Raw genomic sequence first — 19,443 nt, 5'->3', positions numbered from 1 at the left:
CATTTCTTGTTAAGGAAAGAAAAGTATTGAGGATTTACCTAGATAAACACATCTTCTGATATAAAGATGTGTATTTCAGTCAGTTTGTGTGTCTCCTACAGATGGATCCAGTAACAGAAATACCCCAGATAGATGTCCCCATCCTATGTATTCCAGAGATTCCATACAGGAGGATCAGGTAGATGGGTCTGAGAACCTTAATAAATCTTCACCATAAATTAGTATAATGTAAAATCTAGGGATAAAAATCTATTCAGTGTGTTACCCAGGTTGAAGGCCTGATTGTTGTGAAAGTTGAAGTTAAAGACGAAGAAGAAGAATCATACGAAGGAAGTGATGAGCCATATAAAGAGGAGGAAATCCCTCCAGAGATTAGCACAGGTGAGTAATAAACACTAAATCCAGAAAAGAGTCCCAGATTCTCCTTGTTCAGTCACTACAACAATCTCCTTCTCCCCCCTTGTCTGTGAGTAGACAATAATGGGGGGACTGTATGTGCCCAGTGAAGCCTTCAGCCTCTATTAGACTTCTTCTTTCCTCCTAACATCTAAGAGATGTTAGACATTCTTTCTCTCCTTTCCTCTCTCTCCTCTCTCTCTCTCTCATCTCAGTTCAGGGGACTTCACTTTCATCTTTATTCATAGACACCGAAGACACTCTGAGAGTTGTCAAAGATGAAGAGAAAGAAGAAAGACATTTGAAGATTAAAGAGGAGATTATTCCTGTAGATATCAGCACAGGTGAGAAATAAACTTTGAATACACAAACAATTCACAAAATAACACCCAATGAGGAATTAATCAGAGTATGTTATTTTACTCCAAGATTCTATGGAGTTGATCATACCACCTTCTGACATCAAAACAATGTCCTAACTGTTCCTGTCCTGTTCTAACTCATTACAGATAAATTGTGTTCTTTTTTATATAGATGGAAAATTGAAAAAGAAAAGAAAACGTCCTGTTATTTTGACATGTGATAAAACAGAAGGTGACATCTCAGCCCATTCTGTAGAAGAAAACTTAATCGCATCAAATCTACATTCAGCACCTCATCTAACAAAGCGATCATCTAACTCTACTAAACCTAAGGGGGAGAAATTTTCTTGTCCTGACTGTGACAAATGTTTTAATCAGAAAGCTCATCTTGCTTCACACAAGAGATCCCACATAGCAAAAGAGGCCCACTCTTGTTCTGAGTGTGGGCAATTTTTTTCCTCCAAAAGAGTTCTTATTGATCATCAAAAAACTCATGATGGAATGAAGCCCCTTTCATGTTCCGAATGTGGGAAAGGTTTTACTCGGAAATGGTCTCTTATGACACACAAAAGAGTTCATACAGGGGAGAAACCATATTCATGTTCAAAATGCGACAAGTGTTTTTCCCTGTTGACCACTCTCATTAGACATGAGAGAACGCACTCTGGAGAGAAGCCGTTTTCATGTCCCGAATGTGGGAAATGCTTTAGACAGAAATCAGATGCAGTGATACACCAGAGGATTCACTCTGGAGTGAAGCCGTTTTCATGTTCCGAATGTGGAAAACGTTTTGGGTGTAAAGGAGCCTTGCTTTCACATCAACGTGTTCACACAGGGGAGGGACCATATTCATGTTCCGAATGCGGGAAATGTTTTTCAATCAGCACTCATCTTCGCTGTCATGTGCAGACTCACATACAAGAGAATAAAAAGCAATTTTCTGAATGTGAGGAGTCCCTCCGTGAGAGAGAGAATCTTATTTTACACCGAGGTTTAAGGCCATTTGCATGTCCTGAATGCGGGAAATGTTTTCCTCACAAAGGCCGTCTTACTAAACACCAAAGATGTCACACAGGAGAAAAACCATTTGCATGCCACGATTGTGGAAAAAGTTTTTCTCAAAAAAGTGATCTCATCAGACATGAGCGATGTCACACAGGAGAGAAACCATTTTCCTGCAAGGTATGTGGAAGATGTTTTTCTACCACGCAGAATCTTACTTCACACCAGAGAACTCACACTGGAGAGAAGCCATATTCATGTACAGAATGTGGGATTAGTTTCACCTGGAAAAGATCCCTGATCAGACATCAACGTGTACACACAGAATAGAAACTGTGTTCCTGTTAGAAGTTCCGAAAATGTCCCTAGATCCCATTTTTGATTCAAAAACCTTGTCATCGACCTACCTGATTTGAAACACAGAAATTTGAGGGTTTTACTGACATGACTGATTTGGTGCTGAAATTGTTACTCCCTTATCACAGTACTAAAGTTGAATAAAGATTGTTATTGAATTATCCTGTATTTGTGTGTATTCACATTATTTTATTATCTTGTCCATAGAAAAATTGAATACTAGATACTAATACCCGTACTAGATTTGTGTTTATTACATATGCTTTTGTTTTCTTAGAGCTGAATGCCAGCTTTACCTTACTTTTCCTTGCTTATACAGAATCCTCTACTACAAATGGTCTTCTTTCCTTACATTCCACAGAGCAGCCTCTTGAAGCTGCAGCAAATCTCCTGACTCATTTCCAGTCTAATGGACTACTAGTGTCATCAAGCCCTCTTCTGATCTTTACTCCCCCTTCCCTTTTATTTATTAATGACATCATTCCTGTAGTATTAGCATTGTGAGGGTGGTCTGCTGCTAATACAGTCCAGGAACACCTGCTGCTCCTGTCTGATATCCTAGCAGCACAGAGACACTGTTCCAGTTCCACTCTGACCAAGGATAATAAGGGACACCTCTTATTCCCCCCCCCTTCCCAAGCAAGATATGAATTTCAGCAGTGAAAGGCTGAATTTCCCATTAAGTATGACATCATTTTAAAACATAATACAAAATTTTTATTTAGGATGAGAGAAAGGTGGAAAGGTATCTCGAGTTCAACTTTAAAGATCCTTTATTGATACAAACTGCAAAAGAAAAAGCTGATTTTCTCTGCACATTCATTTGGGAATGGGGTTCTTAACATCTTCCTGGATTTAAATGCTGCCCTTACAAAGTGGAATTCGGGAATACATTGTACAGACACTCGGTAAATGTTATCAATTTGGATGATACTGGAACCAACAAAGCATTCTACAAGAAGGCTGTTCTGTTTTATAGAGGGGGGTGGGACAGGAAAAAATAGGGGACATCCCACATCCTCTATTTGTGGCTTCCCACATTGCCACTCTGGGGTTCCAAACTCGAAGGCTCACTGCTACAAATATTACATATTACATAGACCTGAAAACATCTCACCAGATCCCCAAGTCTAGAGATTTGCTGATGGCGCATTAGGCTGGGCAGTGTGCTGTGCCTAGTCACCACCCAAATCTCCAAAAAGAACTTCTCTTGGCGTTCTATGCCTGTTGACCATGGATACATTTTTTACCCTCTTGATAAGGCTTTATAAAACCCCATCTTTATAGGCTGGCCAGTAACAAAAACCCACAGCTTTTGCTCCCAAACATTGTCCCACATCTGAAGTCTAGTGCCATTCAGCAACTTTCCTGTGAGCCCAGGGCATTATGGACACAACCTCTAAACCTACTTCCCCCAGGAGGGTCAGTTTTGTGTTTGCCTGAGGTCACAGCACTATGATGCATGGCATGGCTTAATGGCCTGCCCACTTCTGGTCATGAATAAGAGAAATGCATATGTTTATGATATACCAAAAGGAAATTGCCTAACCATTCTATGGGTTACGTTCTCAGCTGGTGCCTGGTAAGGCAGGGCTTATGGTAAGTGGCCAATACAATAACACTGGAAGAATCTAGCCTGTAGTGGCTGCTTCAGTATTTGATGGATTTCACAGATCAACTGGCAGAAGTTACTAAATTTGTTTGCCCTCCACCCCCTTTTTCTGCTTAAGTTCCATTCCCAAAGTTTATGATTTAAACAAAAACACTCTATTATCAAGATGGTCACTCTGTCCAGATATCGAAAGCAGACTACCGTATGTATTTCTCTGTGTCAAAGTAATCAATTTACTGTTTTGAGATCATTCCTAATTTGACAGGTGCATTTGTGTTCCATTTGTACCTATCCTGACTTACACTTGCCTTGCTTCAGGAGGAACTTTAATCATTTAAAATTTTTATTAATATGGATATTTTTTAATGAAGTCATTTTTGAAAAGTACTGACAGGCACTTTATTGGGAAAGAATGGCTTTTGTATGTCATTTTCTGCAAGTGTAACATAAATCATGCAAGCCACTCATAAATCATTGAAGTCCCCAGTTGTAACTATCTTCCCAGGCGTTTGTTAATATTGGTATGCGACGTGTCACCAATGACAATCAGACCTCTTCTTCACTTTCTTACTACAAAGAATAATACTGATCATCTAGTACTGATATGTATTGATGTTTCTATCTAAGGCTAGAGAAAAGTAATCAATCACCAACACTACACATCTGCCCGTCTCCTCCTCTCATCATTCTGCTCCCCTTGCACCGGGAACACTTCTCACAAATCCTTTGCGTGCGGTATCCTTCCGCCTAGCTACTTCCTATTTACCAGTCACTGACCCTTCGTATCGTGATCGGATAATCTAACTTCGTCACACTCAACACTAGGGGGCGATAATAGGACACGTGACTGAAGGAAGTAATAAATACGGAATCGCGGCAGCCATTTTATTGAAGCCCGGAAAAAGTCTTCTAAATTGTTTTCCAAAAAAAATTGTAAAGGGTTTAGTGTCTGCGCCCCGTAAGGAGCAGGTAATAATGACTTATAATAAGAGAAGGGGGCATGAACACTCTCTGTGAACTGGATGGGGGTGTCATGCAACAAATTATCATCTTCCTGCAAGTCTAGTGATTCCAATGATGCAGTTGTTTCTTGACAGCTGCATCGTGTGTTAGAGTGCTATAGAAATACAAAAAATACAGATGAATAGATCACTTGCTACCTTTAGCTGCTAGCATTCCTTTCTATATAGTATAAATCACCTGTGATGCAATTTACATTACAGCTATGATTGACCCAGCTCAGTCATAAGAGGAAGTCACATGTTTTCCCATACAGGTAGTCACCGGGTTACATATGAGATAGGGGCTGTAGGTTTGTTCTTAAGTTGAATTTGTATGTAAGTTGGAATAGGTACAACATTTTAATAAATGCAATTAGAACAGATGTTTGTCTCCACATATTATTAGACAGCATGGTGTCATTTACTGTATAAAATTCTCACTGAGTTAATCACAAACAAAGAAAAAAACACTATGAAGCCTAGACCTTCATTAACTTCTGGAGCAAGCGGTCCTTTTATATCCAAAAATCTAGAAGTCATCTGTATTTTGGATGTCCCTAACTCGGGGACTACCTGTATTTGGAAATACCAGGTATTCAGTTCTTGATATATAATGTAAAGGAGAAGATATAGCCTAAATTATGGCGTCTTCATACACTTCAGGCTTCATGGTCCCTATCAGTGAAGGACAGAAAATCATGGCATTTAGAAATTATGTGTGGAATTCAATACCAGGCGCACCATAGTATGCATTTATTTTCAACATCAACTTTAACTGTTTTATTCTTTATAGTGTAAGGTGTAAACACCACCCAACATTTCACATCCAAAAAAAGCTGAAATATTTAAAAGGAAATCATGATGAAGAACAGGCCTCCCCTCACATCACCAGGTAAGAGGAGTAAAGCAGAGTATTGAAGATCCACCTAGATACACACTTACTCTGATATAAAAGCATACAAACAACATATTCAGTCAGTGTGTGTGTGTTTCCTACAGATGAATCCAGAAATACCCCAGATAGATGTTCCTGTCCTCTGTATTCCCAGGACTCCACACAGGAGGATCAGGAGCTCCTTCAAGAAGATCAGGTAGATGGGACCAATTTTCTGAAATAAAACTTGTTTTTCTCATCACTATAAATTACTTTCCTATAAACAAGTCTGGATTGTGTTTTGTAAAGCTTGAAGGTCTGATTGTTGTTAAAGTTGAAGTAAAAGAAGAAGAAAATGAGGATCCATATTTATTGGGTGATGATGATCCATGTAAGGAGGAGGAGATACTCCCAGAAATCTTTACAGGTGTGTAATAAACACTAATCCATAAAAGAGTCCCAGATTCTACTTGTTCAGTCACTACAACAATCTCTTCTACTTCCCCCTCCTCTGTCAGTAGACATTAGTGGTGGGACAGTATGTGCTCAGTGAGGGCATCAGGAGATATTAGACTACCCTCCTCACATCATGTAATTGTGTGTCACCAGCCAAGAAAAGTGACCCGTCCCCCCCCCCCCCCCCCACACACACACACACACACATACTCTCATACATCTCATTACAGGGGGCTTCATCTCACCTTTATTCACAGACTTCAGAGACACGCAGAGGGAGATAAAGGCTGAAAGGCATGTGAGGATTAAAAAGGAGGAAGATGCTGTAGAGATCAGCACAGGTCAGTAATAAACACTAAATCCAGAAGAGTCCCAGATTCTCCTTGTTCACTACAACAATTTCTTCCTCTCCTCCCCCCTATGTCAGTAGACAGTAATAGGGGGGGGGGGAGTATGCCCAGTAAGGGGGTCAGGAGTCATCAGCCTCTATTAGACTCCAGCTCTCCTCCTCACATCATGCCATAGAGCATTATCTGTATGAAGTTGTAAGTTAATATCCCTATTTATGAAGTGCCAACATATTAAGCAGTGCTGTACATTAAATAGGGGTTGCAGATGACTGACAAAAATACAAATAATAACTCAGGAGGAGGGGAAGTCTCTGTCCAAAAAAGCTAACAGTCTAAAAGGTGAGGGAGCATAGTGCACAATAGGATATGGAATGGAGGCTTAATAGTAATATATTAAGAGACCGAAGAGTAAGTGAGGGCAACTTTAAAAAAGTTGGTTTTAAGGGCTTTTTCAAATATGGGAAAAGCAGAGGCAAGCTTTATATGAAGAGATTTCCAGACAGTGGGGGTAGCTCTAGAGAACTCTTAAAGCTATTTCTGGGAAAAGGTTATGAGTGAGAAAATCCCAAAAACATACCAGTAGGTTATTTCATTCTCAAAATTGGCCCTAAACTATGGAAGAAGTGTTAGATTTTAAGCTCTATTGTAAGTGACAAGTCTATGTAAAGCACTGGATAGTGAGTCATTGTTGGATGTTGACTTAATAAAAATAAAGACGTGTTACCAGCCAGTGGACAGTAATGGGACAGTAGCCAGTATGTGCCCAGTGAGAGGGTCAGGAGCCATCAGACTCTATTAGACTTTGGCTCTCCTCCTCACATTGTGTCATTGTGTGTCACCAGCCAAGAGATGTGACCAGTCTCCCCCCACACACACACACTCTCTGGGGTCTCTCATACATCACTTGTACATTCACTCTCGTACATTCACTCTCATCTTTATTCACAGATACAGGTAAAACCGGAAACTCTGGGAGAGATGCTGGAGCTGGGGAGAAGGATGAAAAATGTGTTGGGATTAAAGAGGAGGCCATTCCTATAGAGATCAACACAGGTATGGTATACCTGCTAAATAGAGAAACAATTCATAAAATAATAGTAAGCATTATTACGTAAATTAGAGTATGTTATTACAAATGTTTAGATATTTTCCAGAATGAACTGTGATTTGTTAACACTTGTTGAGATCTAAACAATTTTAAGTGCACAAGTATTAAGTGTTTTTACTTCCTATAAAATGCAGATGGCCAGTTCATAACCTATGCTAAAAATGAAGTACAGGACATCACATCACCACACAGTGCAGAACTATCATCCGGTTCCTCTATATATGGGGACCATCATTCTGATCTCTCCCATCAAGCAGCTGCTATTCAAAGAACAACAGTCCCTTTCCCCCCCTCTTCTAGAAAAGTTCTTACTGAACCCAAAAAGTCTCACCATGCAGTAAAACCATTTTCATGTTCCGAATGTGGGAAAAGTTATAATTCGAAAGCATCCCTTCTAAGACACAAAAAAGTTGATAGGGGAGAAAAGCCACATACATGTCCAGAATGCGGGAAATGTTTTTGTCTAAGGACCATTCTTATTAAACACCAGAGAACCCACAGTGGAGAGAAGCCATTTTCATGTCCTGAATGCGGCAAAAGCTTTCGACAGAAATTTGCTGCAGTAATGCACCAGAGAACTCACACAGGGGTGAAGCCATTTTCATGTTCGGAGTGTGAAAAGTGTTTTGCCACAAAACGAGCCTTGATCAAACATCAACCTGTTCACACAGGAGAAAAGCCGTTTACATGCCCCGAGTGCGGAAAATGTTTTCCTCACAAAATGAGTCTTACTATTCACCAGAGATGTCACACCGGGGAAAAGCCTTTTGCTTGCGCTGAATGTGGGAGATGTTTTTCAACCACACAGAATCGCAGTGCACATCAGAGAACTCACACTGGAGTGAAGCCATATTCATGTTTGGATTGCGGGAGCAGCTTTTCTTGGAAAAGATCATTGATTAGGCATAGATGTGAGAAGCCAAATTCTGGTTAGAAAATTCAGAATGTGTATTTGCTTTTTATCTATTATGAGAAAATTCTTAAAAAAATCAGTTATGAACAGTTTCATTATTTGGACTGCGTTGATGTTGCACTCGCTACTCTAATCACCATCACAAATAATGTTCAATAAAGATCTTTATTGTATGATTTTCCTCTGTGTGTGCAGAGCAATAAATGTTTGAATAGCAAGGGGTCATTCTGTGTATTTTTTATCATTAATATCTTCTGGTTTTCTAACACTTGTAATTCTGCCAACATCCCCGACATACATTAAAAAATACAAAAACAAAAAGATACGGGACTTTAACGACAGTGGATTTGTAAAAAATTATCGTATACCTTTTATTTCCTTCATTCAGAAACAACAGTTAAAATATACATGCCTCTTCCCTTATACCAAGTTTCAGGAAGAGTTTCATCGGCATTTTTAGCATACATGGGCTAGATACATTGTACACATTACATATGATGAGATCATCCGACGCGTTTCGCAGACTATGTCCGCTTCCTAAGGGATGTAGTTGGTACATCTATCAGTTGTATCAGCACTACAACATATACAAAAAGTACAGCTCTATTATATATTAAGTACAACTGTATAATATACATCAATTCTTCAATATAGCCAAATTATTCTATACATACCAAAAGTAGTTATATTCACCAGTATGCTTATTCTCTTGGTATGAAGGTAGGTAAAAGGCAGAATTAAAATCACAACACACAGAGATGGCAGTTTTCCATATATGTTCTCCACAGCGATATTCAGTACTTCTCCGGGTATTATTGGTAATGCTTACTCCATTATGGAGTGGTAAAGAGCAATTATCTTTATAAACTAAATCCAATCACTGTGTGTAAAGAACCAATAAATATTTAGGTGAGATGTCCAAAATTATGCGTCGGATGATCTCATCATATATAATGTGTACAATGGATCTAGTCCATGTATGCTAAAAATGTCGATTAAACTCTTCCTGAAACTTGGAATAAGGGAAGAGGCATGTATATTTTACCTGTTGTTTCTGAATGAAGGAAATAAAAGGTATACAATAATTTTTTACAAATCCACTGCCATTAAAGTCCTGTATCTTTTTGTTTTTGTATTCTTTAAAGAGGACATTCTGTATTACACATGAATCTTCATGTGACGCACTGCAAAGGCAGGGGTATGCAGAGGATGGACACACAGCAGGTTATTTCCTTCTATAGATAGGGTATTTACTGTAAGCTCTGCTTGAAAGTGAAAGCTCAGTTACAGTTTGGTGTCTGTTGGAGTGCGCAACATGAATGGTAAAAAAAATCAGCACTCATACACAATCCTTTTTGGAGATGATGAGTTAAATTTGGCTGTTGGTGAACCTTGATGGGGGTTGACATTGAAATTTCTCTGAGGACAAAACTAGCCGAAACCAGCTGGTCAGCTGGGTCAAAGGACTTGCCCCCAGTGCAACAGTGACATCTGAAGAATACCGGCAGGCACTTGTGAGCAATGTATTTGTGGAAGTGGGAGGACACCTGGGTAAGGGGTGGATGCATGGGTGTGGCTGAAGGTGGCAAGGGGTTCTGGAGATATATAAAAGGGACAACAGCCACAAATGTTACACCTCTTATCCCTCTTTTCTCTCTCCAATCTTCTTGGAGCCCAGCCAAAGTGCAGGATTCAGAGGACGGAATCTTTGCGTAACATTTCATTGTATTTTGTGTGATCGTTATCTAGCTTATTTTGAATAATTGTTGAGTATTTGTTCATTCTTTTTCTCTGTTAATAAATATCTTGTTATTTAAGATCTGTGTGATTATTAAGCTAGTAGAGACTTAGTAAAGATACTTCTCTCAGGAAAGGGGATAACATGAGGGAAACAGAAACCCCTGAGAACCAAAGAAGTCTAGACCCTGACAAGGAGCATAGATTTGAAGACACCTCTCTGCTAAGGAAAAGGTTTACGGTGGTTCGTGAGCTAAAAATCCAGGCGTGAGTGGTACAGAAGATCCTGTGAAATACTTAATCAGTGAGCTAACGTGTATCTAGTGAGTAGCAAATCTTTATCTTTGCCTGGTATGTGTATTTGTGTTGCAGTTGTTTGCTATATTTTTGAGTATTAGGCCTGTTTAGCTTTTCGATGTAGCCGGCAAGGTAAAGGACTGATCTTCCTTTGGTAACTGATATACCCTGTAGATCTAAAGAATAAAACCAGACATCTTTGAGGAAAAACTGTGGGTTAGATAGTTATATTTTACTAACAGGGAAAGGAAATAGCCTTTCTGTCCGATAGGGGACCCCTCTGGCATGGATCTGTGATTCGAGTAAGAATCGGTGTGTGAGTGTTGGAAGTCAGTTGTGTTAAGGAGGATACACAAGTGTTTGTGCCTGGAACTCCTGGACTAGGTCCACGTTTAAAAGTTGGAACAGCTGGGTATCTGTATATCTGTGTGTGTATCTTTGGTGTTACTTTACCTTTTGTCTATAGCTAGATACCGGTCCACTGTTAACCAGCAACTTGCACTGTATACATAATTAGCATAACAATGGACATAGTTGCACATTTTTTTTTAGAAGTATGCCTCTGCATACTAAAAGTCTGTTGCAGAAGATGCTTTAGCACATCAGTTCAATGATCTGGTGGTGCAATGTAATATGCATAATGAGGGTTTGAAGAGTAAGCCAACAACTAAAGCCGCATACAGACCTGCAACTATTGTCGTTGGAAAGGATCTTTCACAATCAATCAATCGTTTCACAATCTCAATCGTTTTCACAAAACGACAAAAGACTGCATGATGCATGAACGAGTGCTGTACATACAGCACCGTTCTGCTCTATGCAGAGGGGAGAAGGAGAGCGACAGAGCGGCACCCTGCTGCGCGCTCTCCCCCTTCCCTTGCATTACGATCGTTCGTCGTCCATGGATCTGCCAGGACAACCGTTGAGACGATGGACGACGGGCGCTGTACACACACCTGATTCTCGCCAGATATCGGCCCTGAGAACCATTATACGTGTGTACATAGCTTAAGAAAGGAAAGAATATAGGAAAGGCAAATGTGTTGAGAATGTTATTGAGATTGAAAGAGATATCAGAACAGACAGAAATTCAAACTTAGGAAGCAATCTATTGCTGCCTTAAAGCAGAAAGAGGCTAGAAATAAAATTGTTATTGTGTTACCTAGGAAAGAGTTGGAGGTTTCTAAAGCTCAACTGTTACAAAAAGAACATGATATTTTGTCCTTGAAAGCACAAACCATGAGTAAAGTTTTCAATAATTGCTGTGCTAACAGAGATGCCTACACCAATTTGACACAATTGTGGAGCAAAGGGACAGGATGGGGATGGAACAACAACCATTATTTTCAGCTGATGGTCCTGATATGTCCCTCTCTCTTTACTCCAGTGCCAGATCGAGTGGACCAACGAGTAGAATCGTTGAGCTTGAAGTCAAACACCCAATCAGAACACTCTCTATACAAGATTGCGCTAATCTGTGTCAGATACTGGGCCAATTTGATACTGGTGCTTCACCCATAAGCCTCTATAACAGGCTGGAAGCTGTAATGGCATAATACAATTTGGGCTTCTTCGCGCATGGCTTCCTTTGCAACCATGCAAGACTCTACAGCCACCAGTCAGTAGTCATAGAGGTCTATCTGCTGAGATGAACTCAAACTGGGGAAATTCAGCAGATAGGATGAAACAATTACAACGAGTAATGGGGGGAAGAGATACCAGAGGGACAAATGCCTTAGAAAATACCAAGTTTAGAAGGGGAAATGACCCATTGTTAATTTGCAGCGAGTATATGTCCCTGTATAAAGCGACTTGGAATCGCCCAGACATGTCTCCAGATGACAGTAGTTTCCTATACTCTATGGCAAATAAGTGCACTTTTGTGGATTATCATACAAAACTTGCACTTATATATAAACAGTTGATGTGTACTGGCATTTCTATCTTAAGGGACTGAATTCAGGAGACAAGTCAGGACAATAGATCTTACAAAAATATTTCAGTGGTTAGAAGTGAAATGAGGGTGAGATTTTTAGGCAGATGTTATAGATGTGGGAACACAGGCAACATAATGAAAGACTGCAAAATGCCTAAAAGACTGGTGGGTGAGAGGAAAACTGCTAATAGGAAATAATTTAGGCAGGAATTAGATAAGGCGATGGGAGAGAAGAATAGAGTGCCTAAGGACAGACTATATGGCCCAATTTCAAAGGAACTGGATAGCATTGCAAAAAAAATTGTAGAAATCCCAGAGGATTATAGAGCCCCACCCCAACCAATCAATTCCATAATCCATAGAAAGGTCAGCCCCAGGCTTGTCCCTTGTGTGTCATCTAGATTGGGACAAGGGCGGCAGACCAAATATCCAAGGTGTGGTTGGGGGCCATCGCTCAAATATCCTACTGGATACAGGTGCAGCCGACAGTACCTAATATGGATTTAGAAAAAGATCCTGAGGGAAAGCAAATTTTTTTTGAGAGGATTTGGAGGACAGTTGGTACCATTCCAGCAATCAATACCGGTGCCCATTGACATGGGGAACTTGTGTTTGAAGCAGAGTTTGTTCCTTTCCCCAACACATGAGGGCACCATTGTGGGCTCCGATGTCATAAAGAAACATGGACTGATTGTGGATCTTTGTAACTGGGTACTGTGGAAACTCCAGGTACAAAGGTGAGATACATATGACAAGGGACAGCTATGAGGTAAAATCAGTAAAGACGGGAAAGCCTGGATCCACCAGCACTGTTAGAAACCATTGACAAAGCACTGGCAGAAGTCTTGTGGCAGTGTAACGAAGTGTGGGCTACTTCTAAGGCACAATGTGGGAAAGTCTCAAATATGATCCTCAAGGTTGAAGGACCAGATCCCCCACCGCAAAAACAGTACAAGATACCACCTGAGTCTATACCATACATAGAAAGCACAGTGCAAAATTTACTGGCACAAAAGGTCATCAAGAAATGTCAATCAATAACAAATTCAGCTCTGTGGTCAGTAAAAAAGGAGGGGGGTTGGAGGCCCACACTGGATTTTCGTGCTCTTAGCCAGTGTACTCCATCCATTACAAATGTGGTTGCTAAAATGCCTGATATGATGACCGCACTTAAGCCCTCAAAGTTTACTCATCAATTGACATTTCAAATGGCTTTTTTTCTATCTCAATCCATTAAGGATAGTCAATACACATTCACATTTAAAGGGAAGCAGTATGCATTTTGCAGGTTGCCACAAAGATTCAAGTCTAGTTCAGCTTACTTTCACATCTGTATGGTGGACATTCTGAAATAATTTTCAGAGCCGGACTGTATCATACAGTATGTAGATGACATTCTTCTCCAAACAGAGACAAAAGAACAACAGTATGCCCTGCTGAATGAATTGCTGACACTGATTTGAGAAAGCAGGCCTTAAGCTAAATCCCAAAAAGGCACAATTGATGAACGGGTCAGTTTGTTTTTAAGGTGTGATAGTTTCACAGGGGGGAAGGACTCCTGATCCTAATAAGTGTAAAACTATCAGGAAGTTACCTACGCCAAGCACTAAAACAGCGCTTAGGCAATTCCTAGGAGTTGGTTTCTGCAGGGACTTTATTGAGGGTTTTGCAAAAAAGGCAAAACCCCTGTATGGTCTTTTGAAAAGGGACTGGAAAGAGACAGATCCTGTCCCCAGCCTTAACCCCTCTAGCGTTTTAATTCTGTCTGTATTTCCACGGAAAAAGCTCACCAAAACATGTCGAATATTTAATAAATTTAATAATAAACTTTAGGTAAAAAAACACAAAAATTTGTTAAAAAAATAATGAAACATGTAATATAATTGTACAGTAGCATGTATAATATATAAATACTATAATTATGTATACAGTTAGGTCCATAAATATTTGGACAGAGACAACTTTTTTCTAATTTTGGTTCTGTACATTACCACAATTAATTTTAAATGAAACAGACTTTCAGCTTCAATTCAGTGAGTTGAACAAAAAAGATTGCATAAAATGTGAGGAACTAAAGCCTTTTTTTAACACAATCATTTCATTTCAGGGGCTCAAAAGTAATTGGAAAAAGCTGAAAATAAAATGTTAATTTTCAATGCTTGGTTGAAAACCCTTTGCTGGCAATGACAGCCTGTAGTCTTGAACTCATGGACATCACCAGATGCTGGGTTTCTTCCTTTTTAATGCTCTGCCAGGCCTTTACTGCAGCGGCTTTCAGTTGCTGTTTGTTCGTGGGCCTTATAGTCCGAAGTTTAGTCTTCAACAAGTGAAATGCATGATCAATTGGGTTCAGGTCAAGTGACTGACTTGGCCATTCAAGAATATTCCACTTCTTTGCTTTAATAAACTTCTCAGTTGCTTTGGCTGTATGTTTTGGGTCATTGTCCATCAGTATTATGTCTCTGAACACCTCAGAATTAATTTGGCTGCCTCTGTCCTGTGTCACATCACGGATAAACACTAGTGTCCCAGGGCCACTGGCAGCCATGCACGCCCAAGCCATCACACTGCCTCCGCCATGTTTTACAGATGATGTGGTATGCTTTGGATCATGAGCTGTTCCACACCTTCATACTTTTTTCTTGCCATCATTCTGGTAAAGGTTGATCTTTACCAGAATGATGGCAGAACTGGGTTGGCTTTTTTAGATGTTTTTTAGCAAAGTCCAATCTAGCCTTTCTATTCTTGAGGTTTATGAGTGGCTTGCATCTTACAGTGCACCCTCTGTATTTACTTTCATGCAGTCTTCTCTTTATGGTAGACTTGGATATCGATACGCCTACTTCCTAGAGAGTGATGTTCACTTGGTTGGCTGTTGTGAAGGGGTTTCTCTTCACCATGGAAATCATTCTGCAATCATCCCCCACTGTGGTCTTCCGTGGACTTCCAGGTCTTTTGGCGTTGGTGAGTTCACCAGTGCTTTGTTTCTTTCTCATGATGTACCAAACTGTAAATTTTGTCACTCCTAATATTGTAGCAATTTCTCGGATGGTTTTTTTCTGTTTTTGCAGCTTAAGAATGGCTTGTTTCACCTGCATGGAGAGCTCCTTTGACCGCATGTTGTCTGTTTACAGCAAAATCTTCCACATACAACCCCCCCCCCCCCCCCAATCAACTCCAGGCCTTTTATCTGCTTAATTGATAATGACATAACAAAATAATTGCCCACACCAGCCCATGAAATAGCCTTTAAAGGCAATTTTACAATTACTTTTGAGCCCCTGAAATTAAGTGATTGTGTAAAAAAAAAGGCTTTAGTTCTTCACATTTTTAAGCAAACTTTTTGTTCAACCCACTGAATTAAAGCTAAAAGTCTGCAGTTCAACTTGTTGTTTCATTTAAATTTATTGTGGTAATGTACAGAACCAAAATTAGAAAAAAGATGACTTTGTCCAAATATTTATGGACCTAACTGTATATTAAATCAAGATATCAAGATTTCTTTGTATTTGACTCAATACAGTTATTTTGTACTGAATCCAATACAAAAATATTTGAATTTCCCGCCCCTCCTCCCGCCCACACCGACGCATGCACCAATGTCACCCGGAAATCCTGGAGATCGTCTCTGCATTCGCCGGCTGAAGATCGGAGGAGGAAGTAATCCGAATGCCGATTTGCCTTTTGCACTTCAAGTAATGCATCTGCAGTGGCCATAACATTGGTGTTGCTACAAGAAAGACAAGGCAAATGGTTACCTGTCGGATACTGGTCTAGAGTGCTCAGTTCGGTAGAGAAGGGATTTGATGAGTGTGTCAGAAATCTTTTGAGTGCATTGGACGATTCTTGCAACTGAACATGTAGTGGGATTTGGGAGTATCATCTTGCAGACACCCCATTCTTCCATTAAGATGCTTCTGGAGCGTACCCTCAGTGGAGTATCCTCCCAAAGGGTAGCCAGATGGCTAGTAGACCTGACACCTAGTAACATCACAGTGACACACAGTGCCACCTATATTCTCCCTTTAATTGATGCAGTATAGCTATAGACTATAGCTAGCTAGCTATAGCTATATAGACTAGCTGCGGGTAAGGAAGACCTAAAGGTATGGGTGGATGGATCCAGGTGCTGGAAGGGAGGAAGATTTCACACAGGATATGCCCTGTGGTGCCCCCAGACCAATGAGCAAATTTTAATCAAGTGCCCCTGAAGTTTTTCTGCCCAGAGAGCTGAGCTAGAAGCCATGAAATAAAGCCATTATACATTTCAGTGCAGGTCCAATACCATCTTCTCTGATAGTGCCTAGGTCACCAGGTCATTGACTGAATACACGCCTTTATGGCATACCAAGGGTTTTAGTGATGCCTCTGGAAAGGCCCTGATGCACAGTTAAGTACTGAGGGATATATGGGATAAGGCAAGTTTGAAGCCTCAAAGGGTGGCCATCGTTAAAGTGAAAGCACATCAGAAAGGTAAGAATGAGGTTACTGTAGGAATCAACAAGGAAGATAAACTTGCTAAAGAGGCTGCCTTAATAGGAGTAAAATGGACACCATATGATATTGAAGGAACACAGGCCTAGGAGGAGCATGATTCTGAAACGCAGGAAAAAGAAACCACCTGAGCTTTTACCAGTGTTAAAGGAACCTACCCCATGCTTAGCAGAAGAACAAGATAGGGATGATTTGGCCCGAGAGACTCATAGGTTGTCAGGACACATGGGTATTCAGCGTATTTTAAAATGTATTCTAACTAAATACTGATGGGAAACAAATACCAACACCGTCACACAGGTGGTACAGGAATGTATAATCTGTGCATAGATGAATCCCAGACCAAAAGGGCAGAAACCATTATTAGTAAGGGTACCGTTAGCAGAAGGACCTTGGGAGAATTTGCAGATAGGTTTTGTGAGTCCACTACCGAGTGCCCCTGGGGGATACAGGTACCTGTTGGTTGTAGTTGATGTCTTTTCAAAGTGGGTGGAAGCTCTGCCTCTAAGGAAAGACTTGGCTACAGCTACAGCTTAGGCCCAGACTCAGATTTTTTTTTTTTTTTTTTTTTTTTTATAAATGCCATGACTATAAACTATTGATCTACTACTTAGTCTATCAACCATACTCCTAACAATATGAATTATTATAAATGTATATAGGAATATACCTATTGTTTATTGATCTAATCTTCCCCTTAATCATTGCTGATAATTCCTAAATATTCATCAATCATACTCTAACATTATGTTATTATATGTGCATACAGTAATATATTCATCTTTTATTCATCTAATTTCCCCATCAAGTAATGCTGATAATTCTGTAATATTTGTAATTAATTAACATCAAAATGTTATGTTAGTCAATGCGTATAGCTGATAATGTAATCTTATTTTTGTTTTATTTTTCTTGTATACGAATTGTCATTCTCATAAGTTTGAATTCATTGTTTATTTCATATACAGGTATATTCTGATGGCTATTAGTTCTCTGAAGGAGCCAATTTAGGTGAAACGCGTCAGGGCACAACATCCACTTCATCATTTACTTCTTTGCGCCCACCTCATTCAATTTAGAGTCTATGTCTAGCTCCCCCCAAAAAAACCCATAGCAGGTTGCTAAAGGGGTACTATTGAATTTAGGAAACATATATACCAATTGTGATGTAACAATGTATATTTCTGTCTTTATTTGATGTTTTTAATACACTGCTGCATTTAAAATACCCTACTTTTCTTCATTCTTTATTTGTTACCATACGTTCATGAGGGTATTCAGCCAATTCAATGCTAGAGGAGGTGATTTGGTATATTTTACACTAAATCCATTTCATAGTGATACATCAAGCATAGATGAAAAGGTATTAATCGTCTAGATGGCGATCCATCTGTGCTGTACTGCCATGCATATATTTGTTAATAGACAATCAGAGGATGGGAAATAAAGATGAAAATCAAGAAAAGATGGATGCATTTAGCACCATATTAGGGGGAATAGGAACTGGTATGGGTGGTATTAATAAAGTGGATTTCAGTCAGGCCTCGGATAGTATGAGAGGGTTGGTGGCACAAAAAGAGATCAATGACATAATTGATAACATCCAACAGAATAACATTAATACTCAAGGTGGCTAGAGATTGTATTAACCATTTTAAAGTGTTTTTGAATCCTGTGGTAGGGCAAGGTAAAAATATATCATGGGCTTGGGCATACACACAAGGGCAATCGGAGCTATCAACTAATATTAAACTAATTGTACAAGATTTACACGAGGGACAGGGGCCATATGAGTTAGCAACCCCGCTTGATAAACTTTTGCCAAGGCATATACTGGTGGTGGTATTAGTTATTTTTGCTGTGGTTTTGTCAATGATACAAGTTTACATGTGTTGCATAATCCGAAATTTATATAAAAAGATAACACATCTGTCAAAGAGGGTGGATGCACAAGTGGATTGTAAAGCTATTTCATGTGAGCTGGAGGCTTAACAGCAGAGTAAAGATCTGGAAAATTGACTAATATGTAGAAACTGCAGCAGGGCATAATAAAAAGAGATGCCTGATACCAAGTTTTGGGTATAATATGAACTTGGTTTGAAAATTCTTTAGTATGTTAAGGTAATAGTTAATAAGAATTCATAGTTAGTATTAGAATATTAATTTGTTGTTAGTATTGGAATATTTATTCATTGTTAGTATATATATATATATATATATATATATATATAATGCATTATTATTCATTTGTTGTTATTATTAGATTATTATTAGATTAGATGTAAATATAATAGTAAACCAGTCCCTCCTTTATACTCTGCCCTTGGAAGGGAGCTAAGAATAGAGAGTGTATGAATGATGAGTGAATGTGTACTTGCATATGGTGATCCTGATGAAAATGGTGAAATCACCAGGGATGAAGACAAAAAATAGTTCCCACAAGAACATTTCCAGAAAGTGATGATAATGCCCATGAGAACCCCACCTGAGGGCGATGGTGGTGTGCCATTTAGGCACAAAGGGGCATTAGTTGGAATGCATAACATGA

The 19,443-nt window shown here is 39.5% G+C and overlaps 2 protein-coding genes and 1 long non-coding RNA gene across 9 annotated transcripts in view; all 3 read left to right on the top strand.

Moving 5' to 3' along the window:
* Positions 1–19,443, top strand: part of LOC140338878 (uncharacterized) — a 29,317-nt gene that overhangs the window by 3,360 nt on the left and 6,514 nt on the right. Inside the window, exons 2-5 of the mRNA XM_072423198.1 lie at positions 102–178; positions 258–381; positions 645–740; positions 931–2,087. Coding sequence (XP_072279299.1) covers positions 102–178; positions 258–381; positions 645–740; positions 931–2,087 — 1,454 coding nt within the window. The remainder of the gene's footprint in view (positions 1–101; positions 179–257; positions 382–644; positions 741–930; positions 2,088–19,443) is intronic.
* LOC140339758 (uncharacterized) lies at positions 4,594–8,649 on the top strand. 6 transcript variants are annotated; one of them, XM_072424642.1, is made up of 7 exons: positions 4,594–4,698; positions 5,524–5,622; positions 5,730–5,821; positions 5,914–6,031; positions 6,318–6,401; positions 7,359–7,463; positions 7,653–8,649. In XM_072424642.1, the coding sequence occupies exons 2-7, from the start codon at positions 5,589–5,591 to the stop codon at positions 8,450–8,452; spliced, it is 1,233 nt and encodes a 410-aa protein (XP_072280743.1). In that variant the 5' UTR covers positions 4,594–4,698; positions 5,524–5,588; the 3' UTR covers positions 8,453–8,649. The 6 variants fall into 6 exon arrangements, with proteins under 6 accessions (XP_072280743.1, XP_072280745.1, XP_072280746.1 ...); XM_072424645.1 differs by having other exon boundaries at positions 4,642–4,698; positions 5,939–6,031; XM_072424644.1 differs by lacking the exon at positions 6,318–6,401 and having other exon boundaries at positions 4,595–4,698.
* On the top strand, positions 10,325–18,114 carry LOC140339769 (uncharacterized). 2 transcript variants are annotated; one of them, XR_011922531.1, is made up of 3 exons: positions 10,325–10,491; positions 15,223–15,365; positions 17,864–18,114. It is a non-coding gene; the product is annotated as an uncharacterized lncRNA (long non-coding RNA). The 2 variants fall into 2 exon arrangements; XR_011922530.1 differs by lacking the exon at positions 17,864–18,114 and adding an exon at positions 15,473–15,533.

Source organism: Pyxicephalus adspersus, chromosome 10, assembly GCF_032062135.1.
Source record: "Pyxicephalus adspersus chromosome 10, UCB_Pads_2.0, whole genome shotgun sequence".
In the NCBI taxonomy this organism is placed as follows: Eukaryota; Metazoa; Chordata; class Amphibia; order Anura; family Pyxicephalidae; genus Pyxicephalus; species Pyxicephalus adspersus.
Note: the sequence above shows the minus strand (reverse complement) of the source record. Positions and strands in the feature narration are given on the sequence as shown.

Coding starts and splice junctions, on each gene's coding strand:
- LOC140339758 (XM_072424641.1), top strand. CDS start 5,755: ATGTTCCTGTCCTCTGTATTCCCAGGACTCCACACAGGAGGATCAGGA. Junction 6,032..6,317: donor ACTCCCAGAAATCTTTACAG/GTGTGTAATAAA, acceptor CTTTATTCACAG/ACTTCAGAGACACGCAGAGG. Junction 7,464..7,652: donor TCCTATAGAGATCAACACAG/GTATGGTATACC, acceptor TATAAAATGCAG/ATGGCCAGTTCATAACCTAT.